The 19435-nt window shown below is 35.4% G+C and overlaps 1 protein-coding gene across 1 annotated transcript in view; it reads left to right on the top strand.

The window, feature by feature from the left end:
* The first annotated feature begins 2556 nt into the window (after positions 1-2556).
* Positions 2557-19435, top strand: part of LOC138703274 (homeobox protein ceh-30-like) — a 39444-nt gene continuing 22565 nt past the window's right edge. Inside the window, exon 1 of the mRNA XM_069831025.1 lies at positions 2557-3842. Within this exon, the coding sequence (XP_069687126.1) occupies positions 3212-3842 (631 nt within the window). The 5' untranslated portion in view covers positions 2557-3211. The remainder of the gene's footprint in view (positions 3843-19435) is intronic.

Genomic DNA, 19435 nt, shown 5'->3' with positions numbered 1-19435 from the left:
AAGGGCGCCTACACTGAGATTTTTTATTTTTTACGCATTTTTTTTTATTTTTCTCTATGTATTCGATAGTTTCTCAAATCCTCGGTAAACAATTTAAAAAAAAAGCGAGTGTTTTAAACTATGAATGCTTGCGCAAGGTAATTTAGATTTCAGAACTGGCTATTTTTCATGTTCAATTTTCTCTCTCTTCGTCCATCCGTTTCCTCTTTCTAACCATCTTGCTACCACTGAGATTGGATCCTGCGGGCGCCCTTGCTTATGTTCTATTGTTTATTTGCTTTTATGACTTCAAATTTTGAGTCGCCCTCGGTAGCGTAGTTGGTTAGCACTGGCTATATATGCTCGAGGTTGCGGGTTCGATCCCGGCCGAGGTCGATGGCATTTGAATGTGTTTAAATGCGACAGGCTCATGTCAGTAGGTTTACTGGCATGTAAAAAAAACTCCTGTGGGACAAAATTCCTGCAAACCGACGACGCTGATATAACCTCGGCAGTTGTGAGCGTCGTTAAATAAACCATAATCTGAATTTCTAATTTTGAGGAGGAGTTCACAACAGGAATAAATTTGGCTGTGAGATCAAACTGCGCATGCGCGGACTTCTCAGCGTGATCCTTAGCTGAATTTATTTTCGCGTACACATTCCAGATCAAATCAAGAAGTTCCCTTCGTACTCCGGTTACACATCTTGCATATCGTCGTCGTTCCTGCAATAACTCCTGTGTGATATAATATCGATTTTCAGATTTTTGCTCTATTAAATAACTTAAATAGTGATACAGCAAATAATCAAATCTCTCCTATATATGTAATTATATTTCTTTGTTTCGAAAATGTAAGGATTCACAGTCTCCTATGCACTGCTGCCATAGAATGAATAAAAAATGTGTTTTTTCTTCCCACTAAAAAGTTTTATATTTTGCATATAGGAGTTATTGCAGGAACAATGACTATATACGGAGGTACGCGTATGCGCAGTTTGATCTCCCTGTGAAGTTCTTATATATAAGTCTTCTATTAATCTATGCTAATACAGAAGACACAACGCAAAATGAACGACTGTTAGCAATACTAACCTCAACACAATCGAATTTGCTACAAACGTATCGAAATTCAGCTACAAATACCGGAATTGAGCTACCCTCAAAATTAACGCTCACAACAGGAAGAACTTCACAGTGAGATCAAACTCCGCATATGCGGACCTTCGTACATGAAAGATGTGTAACTGGAGTACGAAAGAAACTTCTTGATTTGATCTGGAATGTGCATATATATATATATATATATATATATATATATATATATATATATATATATTCTATTTTATGAAGAAAATGTAATATTGTTTCATGTTTTTGATATATAGATTTGATATTTTGCCAAAATTTGCTTAATATAATTCCGCTCTTTACACATAACATAAGTAGATCTACGTAACTAAGAAAGATGCGTGCATACATACATACATACATACATACATACATACATACATACATACATACATACATACATACATACATACATACATACTGTATTCATTGTATGCTTTGTACTGCACTATTTTATTACTATTATTATAATTATTATTATTATTATTATTATTATCATTATTATTACCACTATTATTATTATTATTATCAATAACTGTCTTATTTTTTAATACTTTGTATGTCTCATTTATTTTGACCTGCTGTTCACATTTTATTATGCTTTTTCCATTCTTTCGGTATGTTATATATTATGTCTGGTTTCTACTTACTTGTTGTTTACATTTTATTATTATTATCTTATTCAGATTTGTGTGTAAAATTGTAGTGTTTTTTGTAACGCAGTTTTACTCCTGGTTGAGTGTTAGAGAAGGCCGTATGGCCTTAACTCTGCCAGGTTAAATAAATTATTATTATTATATTATTATTATTATTATTATTATTATTATTATTATTATTATTATTATTATTATTATTATTATACATACATACATACATAGATGCCACTACATTAAAATTTAATTACATGCGTTTCAAATGAAGAACCATGTTACTAATAGGACAGACGGTCACGGGTATCGAACCTCGTATTTCTCATATACGACGCATCCCGAGGTCAGTGCGCCACTGATGCCCGTTACGTGTGCCATTTCTCCCTCTTCCATCTCCCACCTTTTCCCTCACAGCATCCCTGGATAAATCACAAATGAAAGAGCGAGAGAGAGGACTAGAACCGGAGGAGCTATTTTTCGTTCATCTCAACATGTTGAATGCTGGTACAAAAGGTGTTAATGCGGCTATATCTAGCAGGAAACATATTTCTACCACCGGAGAGGGGCTGCTGCATCGGAGGAGTGCAAGGGGCGTGAAGATGAATGTTTAGGTTACGTTCTACAACACGCGAAATACCAATCTGTGCGCACTATGGGACTATCAGTATAGGAGTGGGGGAATAGCTGTAGAGGTGTTACTGAAAATACTTTCCCTCTCACTCACTCGCTCTCTCTTGCTCACTCTATGTGTATGGGAGTAAGAAGGTGTTATAAGTGGGATGAAGGAGTTTTAGGTGAGATTTCTTCCCCCTCTCTGCCTTCTCCATACAGTTTCTGCAGCATTTTACCCCCACGTTCACACATTTTCCCCACCTCCACGAGCCTGGTGAAGTTTTTACCTTAGCTTTAGTGTTAAGTAAGAGGAAATTGTATGAACAAATTTTCTGAACTGTTTGGGAATCCGTTCTGTAGCAGTCTGTATTCAATTTTCAATGATACGTAACGCGATATTCTGCCAATCGAAGAAAAAAAGAATATATCTCTAAATTCTGTGTTTAGTTTCTTTATCATGTTACTGCTACACAGTCGATAATCTGTAAAATTTGTGCTTGAAATATGCGTATGAAGTGCATTAATAATACTACATTTAATCGAAGTGAGTCATTTGTTTATAAACATTAAAATATCTGGCATTTAATACGCTAGTTCTTATCTTAATTTCAGCGGTTTTATTAAGTATGAAAAACAAATTTTATTTAATTACATATGCGTGGCGAATTAACGGTGTTAACACATTTTACGTCACTTCCATTCTATTATACGTCAAAACAGTATTCGGGTTCAGTGTGTAATTACACGTAATGTGGTTTTATTTGTAGAAGTGATCAATTTGGCTTGAATTGTGAAGAAACTTCAATTAGTTAAAGTTAGCTTATTCCTCTTTTATAACTATGGCAACTGCTCGAAAAAATTCGACAGATGAAGACTTTGACGTGTTCGTGTCATCGCTAACAGATGACGACGAAGATGATGATTCATGTAGTAATGAAACAGAAGACGACGACATGCGTATACCGGCAGATCACCACAGAAACGAATCGCCAACATCAACTACAGCACAAAGGAATTTAGATCTTGGGCAGCAGAATGCTCTGTCTTCCACAAACACCAAGAAGTTTTCTATAGACAGCATCCTAGGCACGGAGACCGAAGACCAGGCTTCTAGCGAATATGAGAGCAAGCGTGAACACGACGACGGTGCCACGTTTGTGAGGCCGACGCCCGTTTCTGCAGTGATAAGGCCGACGTCATTCAACGCCGCGGCGGCGGTAGCGTTGTACCCAGGAGCTTTCTCTACTCACCAAAATGCCGCCTCCAGTACGACGGGCCTCATGCTGGAAATGCTTTCTCCGTCTCCCAGTGCGACACCCAGCGATCACCTCAGTTCCTCATCGGCGCCATATTCGTCTCTATCGTACCCAGCGTCGTTATCATCGGCGTCAGCGGCGTCACTCTTGTACGGAGGCTGGTTTACCACGTCGCCGGCTAACAAGGCGCCGAGTCAACTCTTCGGTCTGCAAGGTAAGTCAGAATCAATATCCCCAGTCTTGAATGTCCGAATTTCGTACATTACCGCAAGCCACGAACAAAAACAAAATTAATGCTATACATAGTTAATGATCACTGTCATTAGCACCACGACCACCACCACTTAGATTACATTATTTCTTAATAAATCGTCTACATCATAATATCTGTAGTCCTCGGGAAATGTGGCACAAGTCAAAAATGTTAATTTTACAGGAGAAGGAAAAAACTGTCTTTACATTGGTTTATGTCGATTTGATTTTCTTCTCTATGAATTCTGTAGTGCTCGGGAAAAGTGACACAAGTCAGTTTCCACAAACCTTTTTCGATAATTTATTGACAACTTACGGAACATCTGTTCGCTTGGAAAAAAAATACATAGGCCTAGGTATTCCTCCCATTACAAGAATTCATACAGAAAAAAAATCAAATCGACATAAACCAGTGTAAGTTGTCACTAAATTATCAAAAAAGGTTTGTGAAAACTGACTTATGTCACTTTTCCTAAGCACTGCAGAATTATTCTAATGGGAGAAATACTTATGTCTCTTTTCCCAAGCGAGCAGATGTTCCGTAAGTTGTCAATAAACCAATAAAATATTTTTGTGGAAATTAACTTATGCCACTTTTCCCAAGCATTGCATATGTAAGATAGCCATTTTTTAAGCTACGAACTCTTCATTCTTTCTTTTTTCGTCTTCCTATTTTATTCCAAGTACGGACGGTGTTCTTGTGCATCGCAAGCAATCGATATATTGTACAACTCCAAGCGTAAAATGAGTGGAACACGTCGGCTGAATCTGATACCCCGAAATAAAATGGTTCGGGTAGGTCACCTGATTTATCTCACAAGCGGATCTCACCAACTGGGTTCCTCCGACCGGTCCTGCAGAATACCGCCCTCGTTAATGGCACCAGTTCACAGGTGTGAGCGTTGCATAGGCTGTTATGCATGTGACTGTCCATCTCCGTTTGACAACTGTCACATTAAATACTCGTTTGCTGCTTTGTATCACATATAATCTACATACATATGTTTTTTTCATAAGTAACCCATAAGTTAAATTAAAATTAGCCTATTGCAGAATTATTTATAAATCGCTCGGACACATCAAACCTCATATGTTGTTATATAAATACAAAACATTTTTACTGCCATTATTATGTGAGTATGATATGTATAGTTAACAAATTCTCACCCTCCGATTTTTTCTACTGCAAGCATAGCTAATTCCAGATAATACATACTCTAGCACTAAGCCACATCAGGGGATTTATAGTCGTGCTACTCAGGTTTCAATGTTCTTATATTTTACACTATTATTATTATTATTATTATTATTATTACTATTATCATCATCATAATCATCATCATTATTATTATTCGATACAGGCTTTTTTCCTCGTAGACAGTGGACGTGATGTGAATGGCATTTCCCCTGCATCCTACAAATTCAATAAGCTTGCTCCTGTTTTCTCGTAATGGATAAATAATAACGATGATGATAATGATGCTGGTGGTGATAAGATAGCGGTGTTCGTGGTGACGGTGCTGATGGTGACGATAATGTTGATGAAGTTGATGATGGTGATGACAATGATAGTGGTGGTGATGATGGTTGATGATGGTGTTGGTGGTGGTAATTATGGTGTTGATTGTGGTAATAATGGTGTTGGTTGTAGTAATGATGGTGTTAGTGGTGGTGATAATGGTGCTGGTGGTGAGTGTGGTGGTAGTGGTAATCATGATGATGGTGATAGTGTTGATGATAGTGTTGGTGGTGGTGATGATGGTGGTGATGATATTGATAGTGGTGATGATGGTTTTGGTGGTAATGGTAGTAGCAGTGGTGGTGTTGATAATAGTGATGATAGTTTTGGCTTTGATGATAATGGTAGTAGTAGTGGTGGTGATGATGGTTATGGTGGTAATGGTAGTAGTAGTGGTGATGTTGATAGTGGTTATAATGGTTTTGGTTATAGTGGAAGTAGTAGTGATGATGTTGATAGTGGTGATGATGATTTTGGTTTGGTGATAATGGTGTTAGTAGTAGTAGTAGTAGTAGTAGTAGTAGTAGTAGTAGTAGTAGTAGTAGTAGTAGTAGTGTTGATAGTGATCATGATGGTTTTTGTGGTTTTTGTTTTGGTGGTAATGGTAGTAGTGGTGTTAATAGTGGTCATGATGGTTTTGGTTTTGATGATAATGGTAGTAGTTGTGGTTGTGTTGATAGTGGTGATGGTTTTGGTTTTGCTGCTAATGGTAGTAGTAGTAGTGGTGATGTTGATTGTTTTGGTTTTGATTATAATGGTAGTAGTTGTGGTTGTGTTGATAGTGGTGATGGTTTTGGTTTTGCTGCTAATGGTAGTAGTAGTAGTGGTGATGTTGATGGTTTTGGTTTTGGTGGTGTTGGTAGTGGTAGTGGTAGTGGTAGTGGTAGTGGTAGTGGTAGTGGTAGTGGTAGTAGTAGTAGTAGTAGTAGTAGTAGTAGTAGTACTAGTAGTAGTAGTAGTGGTGGTGGTGGTGGTGGTGGTGGTGGTGGTAATTATGAATATTGTGATGGTATTTATAGTGTTACTAGTGGACAAAAATCTGCTTTAAACACAGTCAATAGTAATATGTTACAAGAGCGGTATGTTGACGTTTTCATGTTCGAGGAAAAGATTGAAAAAGCGAAACGTAGTTGAGCTTTTTTAATTTCCGAGAACATGAAAACAAACATACCGCTCGTGTATCGTACATTATTTTGTGCGATGATCGTTTATTACATACCTGAAAGACGAATTTCTAATTAGTTGCAATGAAATCTCCATCTTGGTTTCTGTTTAATGACGGCAACTTCGGAAAGCCAAAATATCTTTCTTCAACATTGTTGCTATAAAATGTTTTCTGTGTTTACTATACTCCAGCAGGCCGTGATATACTGTACGTCTGTCTTTTTGTTCCCCTCAGTCTATAAATGCGAACTTAAAACAAACGGTAAGCTTATGTAATGATTTATTTTTCATTTTAATATTTTAACAATATTCTTTATATAACATATTGCAGTAATAACATCGGCATCTGGAATCTTGTTAATTTTTTCACGGCTTCCTTAATGTTACTTGTATCAGGAATGCAATAAGTTTCGTGGAGTAGTAGACTTTACTTAATTTTTGCAAATATTTAAAAACAATAATTAACATTGCAATTTAGGTGAAATTGCAGTGGTAAGTTTGCAATTTATAATTATTACTATGTTAAACGTCTCTAAAAATAATATGTTAAAAGCCTAAAGCAGTAAAATGAATGTCGCGCTTAAGCGGTAAGAAGAGGGAAATTGTTATGTGTGTTAGGTTGGGAAAACTGAATGTGGTATTTCACACCGCGTATTCGTTCTGTGCGGAAAACAAGCAAATACGCACGATCTCGCACAAACTTCTCTTGGACTCTCCGTGATCTAAACCCAAGTCCACGCAGTGAGAAACAGCTGCTCTGGTACATTTGATTAAGTACTTGCAGTTAATTGTTACTATTAAGTTACGTTCTGTAAAACGATCTAATCTCCAGTTTAGCCTTTAGTTTACAGTTGCCTATCACGTGACAAATGACAATTATTCCAAAGAGCTAATTAGGTTTAACATCATTCAAATCCAGTGGTCAATTCGAAGGCTACCATAGAGGAGAATTTCTCCAGAAAAAATCAATTTCCCTTGAATAAATTTAAGAAGTAGGCCTACGATGAAATATTCATTATTCCCGCATCTGAAAGTGTAATATAATATGCAGAGACCTAGACCTCTATATTACTACACTGTTTATTTAGTAAAATTTAATTCAATGGTTGAGCTGTTTGGACTTTTTTTCATTGCTCATTTTCAAAATTGTTACACAACGTTTCGAAGAGTGGATCTCTCTTCGTCGTCAGGTGAAAACCTACTGTGGGGATCATTACAAACATCTAGCCTGTCTGACTGATCCATCCATTTTTAAAATTAGCAATGGAAAATGTCCAAACAGCTCAACCATTGAAGAATTTACCGTTGCTTTCCCCTCCTTCATTCAGATCAAAATGAAATTCCTTACATGTGAGCTTTTTAGACTATTTCTCATCTTCCTCAGTAACAAGATATTTTAAATTACAAATCAAATATGCAAGAGTAATCGAGAATACAATTAATTTTAACGACTTGAGTGCGAACCTAACAAATAGTGAAGGTATGAAGAATGAAGTGACAATGAAGAAAATAAAACAGCTATTTTTTTTACTTTTATAAGCTTCCTTAAGTTTTGAGTTGCCCGTAGACAAAACAAACCACTTACATGAGAAAGAATTAAGATAATACATTGACACAATGCTAAGTACAGCTACTCCAAATGTACAATATCAGACAATCCTAATAAGTTACATAATTATATGAATATTACATAAAATGTTCAACGGTCTATTGGATAAAGCGAAATATTATCACAAATCCATATTAACGCTAGAACATCACATTTAAGAAATCGTCAATTGTTATATTATAAAAAAAAAACCAAACACTCCAGCACATAAAAATTCATCAGTATTAAAAAAGTGTTCAAATTTCAATGAAATATGTAAAACGTGGGATCTAGATTTCAGAATTTCTTACATGAAATATAAACATTTTCTTATTAATATATTGAAGGTAGCTGATTTTAAATAATATTGCTATCCATTTGTTACTCTGTAATTTGCCAATTATAGCTACATTTTACATTTTTGGCTATGATATCTAAACTTATCTATTTTTAATTTATTTTTATTTTGTATTTTTCATTTATATCTATATCTGTGTCTTTTATTTAGGTAGTATCTATTGGTCTTTTTTTTTTTCATTTTTAATTTTTAATTTGTATTTACACTTGTATGTTGTATTTATATGTGTTTTTATCTCTTTTTTCATGTTATCTGCAATTCTATGTTTTAAACAAATATCTGTACTGTCTATTGTAATTGGGGCTTTGCCTTGCTATAGACATAAAATAAATAAATAAATAAATAAATAAATAAATAATGAAGGTAGATAATAAAAATGGTTTTTAAATATATAGGGAACCCCTGATAGTGATTTTCCTGAATTTAACTATGAAGTAATTGTTCCACTAGCAACAATGAGTAGACCACTACCTCTAGTTCGTATATCTTCGAGTTCATATTTTTCTTTACAATTTGTAATGGTAGGTAGACCCTATATAAATGCTCCACTCTTCTTGATGGACTTCTGAAGGCTAAAACCGATAGCTTTCAAACCTGGTGGTTGCGTCACTAATGTAACATTTACTTTTGTTTTTAAAGGCAATTATGTCAATTCTTCTGAGACGTCCATTTGCTACTAGAACGTGACTTCTTCGAAAACCTGTAACTGTTTTTTAATGCAGCAGCTATAATGTAGCAAATGTCATGACTGTTAGGAGTGTTATATTCTGGTGACTTCAGTGATTGAACATAGAGAGCAAGGAAGCAAAATTCAGGATAAACAAAGTCTCTATCAGATCAATTCAACATATGCAGCCAAAACATTAAAGGAACGTAGAAACCATATTTTTAAACTGTAAAATATTATAAGCGAGTACAACATCACTTCGATGACATCAATAATTAATTTGAACTAGGTCTATATATTATCTGAGAGACATATTTACACGTCCTACATAAACTTTGCTAATGTTATGAATAAATATATTAACTAAATAATGCACTTAATATCATTACAAGATCTCTGACTTCTTGTGACATCCCGTCTCTTTTGGAACCACCAGGTATTAGTCGCGCGGATGGTAAACGACCCGATGGTCTCACCATGGTCTAGAGGAACATCTTTCATTTGGGACTCCACTTGCGTTGACACTCTAGCTCCATCTAATTTTCCGAATACGTCCAGACGCGCAGCATCTGCTGCTGAATTAGCCGTGAAGAAAAAAGTCAATAAATATGCTCATCTTTTAGACAAATATATCTTTATCCCCTTTGCCGTGGAGATCTTCGGTCCTTGGAGTCATGATGCTAAAGTTTTGGTATCTCAAATCGGCCAAATTTTGATCTCCATTACTGGTGATCGCCGTTGCACTACTTATTTGCGTCAACGTTTAAGTATTGCTGTTCAATGGGGAAATGCATTGAACGTTTTAGGTACTCTTCCCGAGTCTTTGGACGAACTCTTTCTTCTGTAAAATTTATAAAGTATTCCGTGTGCAAATATTTGTATTTAGTTTTATGAATTTAATATTAGCACATCTTGTAACATTGTATTAAATCAATCTATTTTGTATTGTCAGTCTGTTAGACATTATGTTACATATAATAATTATTAACAACTACTTAATAATACATTTTCAGTCGTTTATTTACGACAATATAGGCCTATCAAATTAATATTCGGTTACTTAACGTAGATGGTATTGGTGATAGCGAGATGGTATTTGGCGAGATGAAGCCGAGGATTCGCCATAATATGATTATCTGGCATTGCCTTACAGTGGACAAGCCTTAGAAAAAAACAAACAAATAAACTAGATGATCAGTCCAAGCGGGAATCGAACCCATGCCTCAGCACAGCTAGAGGACATTAGATAAGCGTGCCTGCCGCCGAAGTTAATCCAATATAAACGAGACTGAACACAAATTGCAAAGTAGGGTGTAGAACGCAGTCTTCAATGGATTAATATATTCTGGCCTACAAATTTATTAGTTTGCATGCACATTAGGGTGGAGTGAAAATATGAAGTTTATAGAATCAAAATGCAATAGCAGGAAAAAGTTGTGGGGTGGTATCATAAAGAACAATGCAAAATATATTTTCTCTTAATTAATAGAGGTGCCTCAAGAGCATCATATTTTGAGATTTTCACAAAATTTTGAGATTTAGATTTTTTAGCGAGAGAAATTCTCCAGTGATTTAATCTGAACAGAATACCAGGAACATGTTAAAAGACTCTGCATATTTTTGGTCCCCTGTTGTTTCATCTTGAAGTGTCACAAAAACCTCAATTTATAAGAGAACTGGGAATAATCACAAAACTCATAGGTATGATATAATTAATATAATAGAATTAATGTAAATTCATTCTTCCTATGTTGTAGGGTATTTAAATCAGAATATATCTAATTAATACAAGAAATCTGACCTTCTACCCTGCATTCACAGTGCCAGAAGGACTGAACCCATCACAATTACCTATTTATCATGACGTAATGAAATATTATCTATGGGTCAAAAATTAATTAAAGAAAAGAATCTACTGTTGGAGAGATTTCAGAAAGAGTTTCTAACAAAACTAGGGAAATCCAGGTAAAGGCATAAATTCCGAAAGTCAGTCATATAAGAATATTACAATTGGTTCGTGCTTACCATGATCAACACACAGACTTAATGAAGCCTTGTAAGAAAGGACATAGTGACAACTAAAATGACAACATTGCAAAATTCAAAGAAGAAGCAAACAAACTATTTGATAATGTAGTTGCAAATGCAAAAAAAAATAATACTGTAGACCTAATTGTGATAAAGACAAGAAAGAATGTTTTACTAGAGCAAAGAACAGAAGGAAGGATGATAATTGGACTTGTTGATTTAATTACCACTCGGAAAGAAATGGAAAAGAAAAACAAGAATAAATTCTTACTAAAAGAAATAAATGGGTTGAAATGAAATTTTTGTCATATTTTATGTAAAATACTATATATTTTGTCCCTTTGGATCCCCTCAAAAATACTGTATACTGCAACCCCAATTTAGAGTCTTCCAAATAAAGTTTAAATACTGTATGTGATTTTTACAGCAATTCATTACCTATGTAACGAAAATCAAAATTATAGAACAAATATACAAAGAGGTAAAAAAAAATGTATAATTTTAAGAAACTTCAAAGCCCTTGAGGCACCTCAAAAATTAAATATAGAAACTCCAAATTTTTACATTCCTAAGTTGAGTGAAAATACAGATTTTTGCAACTATTACATTTAGAAAACAGATAAAAAAAAATTTCATATATAGATTCACTCCACCCTATTGCACATTCTTCAGACGTTTTGACTCAAGTTCATTACTTGTTCTATATTATTCTCACTCGTAGTCAACGTTTCCCCACGAAATTGTTTCCCACCGAACGAAAGCGCTTAAATTCAACGCTAATTCACTCTCGCAACCGCTCGCTAATTTTCTTATTTCTAAATCACCGTTAAATAGAGCTACAAACACTTTAATTTTCTTGTGCTGAAAGTTTGTTCCTTCAATTTTCATAAAAGGATTTCAGCCTACAGATCTACTTATGCATTCAAACTGAAATTAGGCTGTGTACTTTCAGTCTGAGTATTTTAAATATCCCCCATTCATGTTGTTGACAAAGAGTATGAAGCACTTAGCGATAGTGCAACTCCTCAGGGCCAAATTGCAGAATCATAGCCAGTTCTATCCAGTATATTATGTTAAATCACTGTGTATCTTCTGAGTAGACATTATTTGTGGCATATTTCAAATACAGTTCTGTCTGTTATGCCGTATATTTGATTTATTTACACTTTATTTGTTTATCTAATATTTATGTTTTAAATGATAACGAATCTCTCTTAAAGACGTGACAAATATTCACTTAGAAACTCGTATGGAAGCAGCAAGCTCTTAGCTTAAGGGAAGACTTTTGTTAAATTAAACTGTAGAAATACAAAAATGTAACAGTAAGAATAAGAATAATAATAATAATAATAATAATAATAATAATAATAATAATAATAATAATAATAATAATAATAAAACTGTGGTACTTTTTACATAAAATAACGAAAACTTTCTATAAAGAATCGTTACGTTCTAAGTTATGAGAAAACTTAACTAATTGAATTAGCCTAAGTCATTTCAACTATCTTAGTGGTAACATGAATTACGGAAACTTCAAAACTCAATTTACGATTCGAGTGAATAAAGAGAAAAAATATCTGGTTGCCTTGATAATGTAGTTTGGATAAACAAATATTAAACACTCCGAATTTACAAAACCATGGTCAGATCAATTCCGACTGAGTAGAAACAACGCCAAACACAAGAACACACATCCTTGACACAAATTAGCTGAAAATCCCATGTAAAACAGAAGAGAAGATCAAATAATTTACATTTGGGTATGAAATGAAGGCAAACAAATACAAAACACAAGAACGACATGACGATATATTATGTATAACGTATGAGACATTCGCTCTTCAAGAAGAACAAGGATACAAAATGGCCTGATAGGCAAAGAGAAGACGAAGCGACTCGAATTTAGTTTATGATAAAACAGACGATGAACCTAAGAAAAAATCGACAGGTGTATAGCTTTATCACAGTCCATTATATACAGTCACGAAGCTCAATACGTAGTAAATATGCGTCCATAGATAGTTTCTAACCACTAGGATCGCTACTATCGCGTAATTACAGACAATGCGAAATAGTACCGGCACAGTCTATTGTTCCTAGCACCCTCACAACTCAAGCTTCGTGACTGTATATACTAGACTGTGGCTTTACTATGCCGCATATTTTACGCAGAACTATTATGGGTGCGATTACCTGTCGACAAGTGCATAGCTTTACTATGCTGCATATCTTTACGCAGAACTATTATGGGTGCGATCACCTGTCGACAAGTGAATAGCTTTACAATGCCGCATATGTTTACCCAGAACTATTATAGGTGCGATCACCTATCAACAAATGCATAGCTTTACTATGCCGCATATCTTTACCTAGAACTATTATGGGTGTAATCACCTGCCGACAGGTGCATAGCTTTACTATGTCGCATATCTTTACCCAGAACTATTATGGGATGATCACCTGCCGACAAGTGCATAGCTTTACTATGCCGCATATCTTTACCCAGAACTATTATGGGTGCGATCACCTGCCGACAGGTGCATAGCTTTACTATGCCGCATATCTTTACCCAGAACAATTATGGGTGTGATCACCTGCCGACAGGTGCATAGCTTTACTATGCCGCATATCTTTACCCAGAACTATTATGGGTGCGATCACCTGCCGACAGGTGCATAGCTTTACTATGCCGCATATCTTTACCCAGAACTATTATGGGTGTGATCACCTGCCGACAGGTGCATAGCTTTACTATGCCGCATATCTTTAAGCAGAATCATTATGGGTGCGAACACCTGTCGACAGGTGAAAAATGAAACAAAAAGAATGGAAATGCAAGGACAAAAAAGACAAGTATAAGGGCAAGGAAACAACAAAGAGACCAAGGAGAATAAAAAGAGTAAAAGGGGTATACATGGAGGACAAGAGAGAAAAAGTTGCATTTTTATGTGATTGTCAATACCCAAGTAACACTCGCTTCCCAATACCTAGTGAGAAGATGTACTTCTACATGAAAAAGGGGAAACATTTTCCCGCCATAAATATGATTATTGTATAGTATAATATTGGATACAGTAACTCATAAAGACTGACGTAGTTTCTCTTTCATTACTTCTTCTCAATTTTGGTACAGATATTGTATTGTATAAATATCATAAGAAATATAATACAGTCACTTTTATATTAACATTGTGTTCAGAAACATGACAAAATTCGTCGTGATAACCATTCAAGCAATCTTCTTGTGAGGGCAGTCCATCTACTGTTCGTTCACTAATGTTTTAGGAATTGGGAAGGGGGTAGTATCTGTAGAGGTTGGAGCCAGTGAAGCATATCGGTACACGCCAGTTACTAGAAACCAAGCCATGTTGCATCACTATTTGAAGAAGAAGCTATTTAGTGTTCTATTCTTCTATGAGTTGAAAGTAAGTTTTGTACTGGGATTAGTTGAAGTGTAAATCAGTTTTTTATCATGTGACGTCCTTGGAAGTTTGTGTCTCGAAATATTGATAGCGATGATGAAAATGAACGTTCTGTGTTACCGAATGGAAGCAGTAAAGCCATACATATACAGTGAGCTAAAATCATTCCAAATGTATATAAAAATTTTAAGAAGAGAGGAGGACAATGCCATAACCCACTTCCAAAAACCATACTTGCGCCAGGAATAATGTGCTCAACATTAAAGAAAATAGTTACAGTAAGTATATAAAAATATTTGAAGTCAAAAAGATGTGCCCAGGACAAAAGAACAGACGTATGTAGAATCGTTTAATTTAGTCGCGACCTAATTCGAAAGAAATTGTATGCATTTTATGCACATCAAATCCGGTATGGCATAGTTGCGCCCCGCGGTCAATTGAGAGGCCTAGGCATGGCATAATTGCGCCCCGAAGAAATCAGGCAGCAGAAGGGACATGGCATAGTTGCACCCAGAAGAAATCAGGTAGCAGAAGGGACATGGCATAGTTGCGCCCCGAAGAAATCGGGTAGCAGAATGGACATGGCATAGTTGCGCCCCGATGGGTATAGTACACACGAAAGTGATTGTCATAATATAAACAAATTACTTAAAAATATTACAGTGATGACTGCATTGAAATCAGGTAGGCCTAGCATGTGATCAATTTTGCTATTTAAAATAACACTTTTTTATCGATCACACAATAAATGAACTGCATTTTTTGTTTGTATATCGATATCTTAACTTGCGGTACAGGGTTTCGAATATTGAAACTTAGAACCATTGTGAATTATTAACTCTTTACCCTTTTCACTAAACTTAACATTCATTTGAAATTATTCTCACTATAAGCCACACACGGTGTGAAAATCACTAATAATATGCCATTTGAATATGTCAGTTAATAAAATACTGCCAACTGTATGGTGTTCATTTTAACGGTAGGCTATTGATAATCACTGCATAAACAGTAGAAAAACAGTTAATAAAGTACTGCCAACTTCATGGTGTTCATTTTTACGGTATCGATAATAAATATTAAATCGAATAAGAAATCAATAAGGTTGGTTGATTACGAGGCTCGAGTTTCCGTAATGTCTTTTTCTCTATTTCATCGGGGCGCAACTATGCCATGTCCCTTCTGCTACCTGATTTCTTCGGGGCGCAACTATGCCATGCCCTTTTCTCTACCTGATGGGAACGGGGCGCAACTATGCCCACAAAACAGGGACCCTTTTTTATCTGCTGCATTTTATCTGACCGTGGGGCGCAACTATGCCATGTCCCTTCTGCTACCTGATTTCTTCGGGGCGCAACTATGCCATGCCCTTTTCTCTACCTGATGGGAACGGGGCGCAACTATGCCCACAAAACAGGGACCCTTTTTTATCTGCTGCATTTTATCTGACCGTGGGGCGCAACTATGCCATGTCCCTTCTGCTACCTGATTTCTTCGGGGCGCAACTATGCCATGCCCTTTTCTCTACCTGATGGGAACGGGGCGCAACTATGCCCACAAAACAGGGACCCTTTTTTATCTGCTGCATTTTATCTGACCGTGGGGCGCAACTATGCCCATCAAATCTTCTCGATTGTAAAGAAAATTCTTAGCGCTGTTCGGAGCAAATCAATAAGTTACTGAAAACTGTACGATTTCACATAGTTCACATACTACAGAACCGCTGAACCACGTTGATTCTCTCACATTATTGTTTTTGTAAGTGGGTCATGACATTGTCTTCCTCCCTCCTTATAATTTTTACATATATTTTTAATGATTTTAGCTCAATGTGTACGTGTGGGTTTACCGCGTCCAATTGGTGACACACAACGTTCATTTTAAGCATCACTATCAATATTTCAAGACACAGAGTCTCAAGGACGCCACATGATAACTTGTTTACATTTTAATTCCTACACGAAACTTAATTTTAACTGTAAGTAAAGAATAGAACACTAACTAGCCTGTTCTTCAAATAACGTGTTGCAACAGCGCTTGGCTCCTTGTTAAGTGCCGTGTGCCGATACGCTTCACTGACTCCAACCTGTACACATACTACCCCTTTCCACTGGCTAAAACATCTGTGGATGAACAATACTATCATTATTCACATGAGCATACCATTGCAACTGTTTAACTTCAATAACATTTATTTCTGGTGTGTCATTTGTTGTTTATTTCTTTATTTCTAATTTTACCTCATGTAGAATACCTTTCGATTGTCTGAAGAAATTAAATTCAAGAGTTTGTAACTATAAATTTTTCTTCCTCATTTGCCACATTTCAGGAAATTAACTTTTGCAGCATAATAATGTTGCATCATTAATAATACCAGTAGCCCACGTGATGTAATGAAAAAATGAGCAATGTTTAACATAAAACAGGCTTCATGTGGAGACAACAGGATAATTATTATTTTCTAATTCCAGGTATTGTTCTGGCTGTCAAATATTAAAAAGAAATAAAGAAAGGTATTTTCCCATTAATCGCTTTTTCTAGAAAACATATAAAGAGTCTGAGGAAACAGTCGATCATGTTTGTGAAACTAATGTACGTTGTAGGTTTCTAACGCTCTGTGTGTTTTGACAATCATCACTTTACCCCATCGTTTTTCCAGGAAGGTTTATGAGTTTGGTAACCCTTAACAGCAGTAAAATGCCGTTTCTAAGAGACAAGTAAATAATCAAGGTCCATGCAAGAGCGAGCTAGGTGAAATGCATATTTCTCTTATTTCAATAAATTGAAAAGATAAGAAATTCCACAATAACAGTAACAAAAATTGTGTAACACTAAATAAAAACGTACTCCTTCAAGTCACTAAGCAACACATAATGCAAATGGCGAGTTGGTATTACATTTAAAGCAATTTATGAATATGAAAACATCCCTGATACACTTTCCACAGAAGATTGGATAGGAGCAAAAGATTTCTTGGGAATATGTAATTATAATTGAGACAGGGAGATCAAAAACTCACTAACTCCAATTTTTGACAAAATTTAGTTATGGGCTGGATGATGCTTTTTAGTTTGTCCCGCATGCGTGGAAGGCAAGAATATACTAATATCGACATTCATCTGCATTCTGGGGGCTGTTTCAAAACTCCACTTTCTCCATGGAATAAGAGAGTTTTTGCATTCCAAGCTTAATTTCCCGGTAGGTGGCAACACTATCGCTCAACCAGCTGAGTACAGTGATACGATACGATATTCAGAATGTCACAAAAATCTATGGAATCCATGTAAGTAAGACTATTAAAGGCACAATATCGAGTCGATTAACTTCCAGAAATCCAATACAGATGCATCATTGCCCAGTCAATTAAAGTACAATTCAGCATTGCCATTGAAAGAAGAAAGCAAAAGGACTTGCAAAATGTAATGCAGTTTATTTCTGAGGAAAGTAGAATGAATTACCAAACTGTTTGCGGACAGTAATAATCTAGAATCTAGATGCACAGAAAGAAGATGAGAGTGAGAGAAAAAAACAGAATCTGTAACATGAATGAGACTGCGTTAACATTTTAATATTGTTTGTGATTTTGTGTATTTTGATGTGCTTTATGGTAATTTTTGATTTTCTGTCTTATATATTTGAAATTTTTTAAAAAACATAGCAATGTTAATCTTAATAATAAACTTCCATTTTCTCGTATATTCCAATGTTTACCAAGGGAATTAAGATATACTTATCCTTATTTCTTCACATGGGTCATATTTATTCACTTTTCTTAATTCATACACCGTGGAAGTCAGAAAACCACTAACTCCAGCAGTGTTTATTTCAAATTGTAGCATAAGATAATGTAAAAATTTAGGTTTTGAAGTATTTAATTGACAGAGAGTGTAATTTTACACAATATTAATGATATATGTATAATATTTAAGTTAGTAAGAGAAATAATAAGTTTTTTTCTCTCTCCTGTAAAATTTGGTTTATTGGAGTTAGGGAGTTTTGATTTCCCTGTTTCAATTCTTTATTTAACGTTTCTCTTAAAGTGCATTGGAAATTCAGAGATAATTTGGTGATACACCGATAATTCAATAGTATAATGATTTATTAAGAGATACAAGAGAAAATCAAAATACTTGGAGGAAATCTGTCTCTAAGCCGCTTCGTCTATTGCAAGTCTCACAAAACCTTTCAGGAATCAAAATATGTCCCTTTTGATTGACAGCTATGAGCCTCTGTTCAACGCCGTTATCAAACAAAATGAGTATTACTATTCAATCTCGAGGGCATAAGTCACAAGAAAAACAGTAGCAGCGACAACAAAAATGAAAATCAGCAGGTTTAATGAGCTAATAGAAATTTAAATCGAAATGTATGACTGCAGAATTTAACATCAATCACGATAAATTATAACGGTCGGTAAACATAAGAAATTCTGAATTCTCAAATATATTCTCAACAGAAAAAAGTCTCCTTGGAAATATGGCTCATATACTATAGTATAATCTCTGAAGTAGGCCTACCTGTGTAAGACATCAACACCACTCGATCATAAAGGTCACTAATCAGCTGGACGTGCCAAGTACTACCTGAAAACTTCGCTGTACTGCATTATCGGCATGAATTCTTCACTTATTGTTAGATCTGTGTTCCTAATCTCAGCAACAGATTAAGTTAAGACACTAACATATATAGAGGGTTGTTTCCGATCTCTGAAAACGAATTTTGAATTACGTCATATGCGTTAGGAGTCACACGACAGTTGAACTGTGGTGAGAGATGATAGGCCAGTAGTGAGCGATTTCACAGTCA

Source organism: Periplaneta americana, chromosome 1, assembly GCF_040183065.1.
Source record: "Periplaneta americana isolate PAMFEO1 chromosome 1, P.americana_PAMFEO1_priV1, whole genome shotgun sequence".
Taxonomy (NCBI): Eukaryota; Metazoa; Arthropoda; class Insecta; order Blattodea; family Blattidae; genus Periplaneta; species Periplaneta americana.
This window is presented reverse-complemented; position numbering and strand designations above follow the sequence as displayed.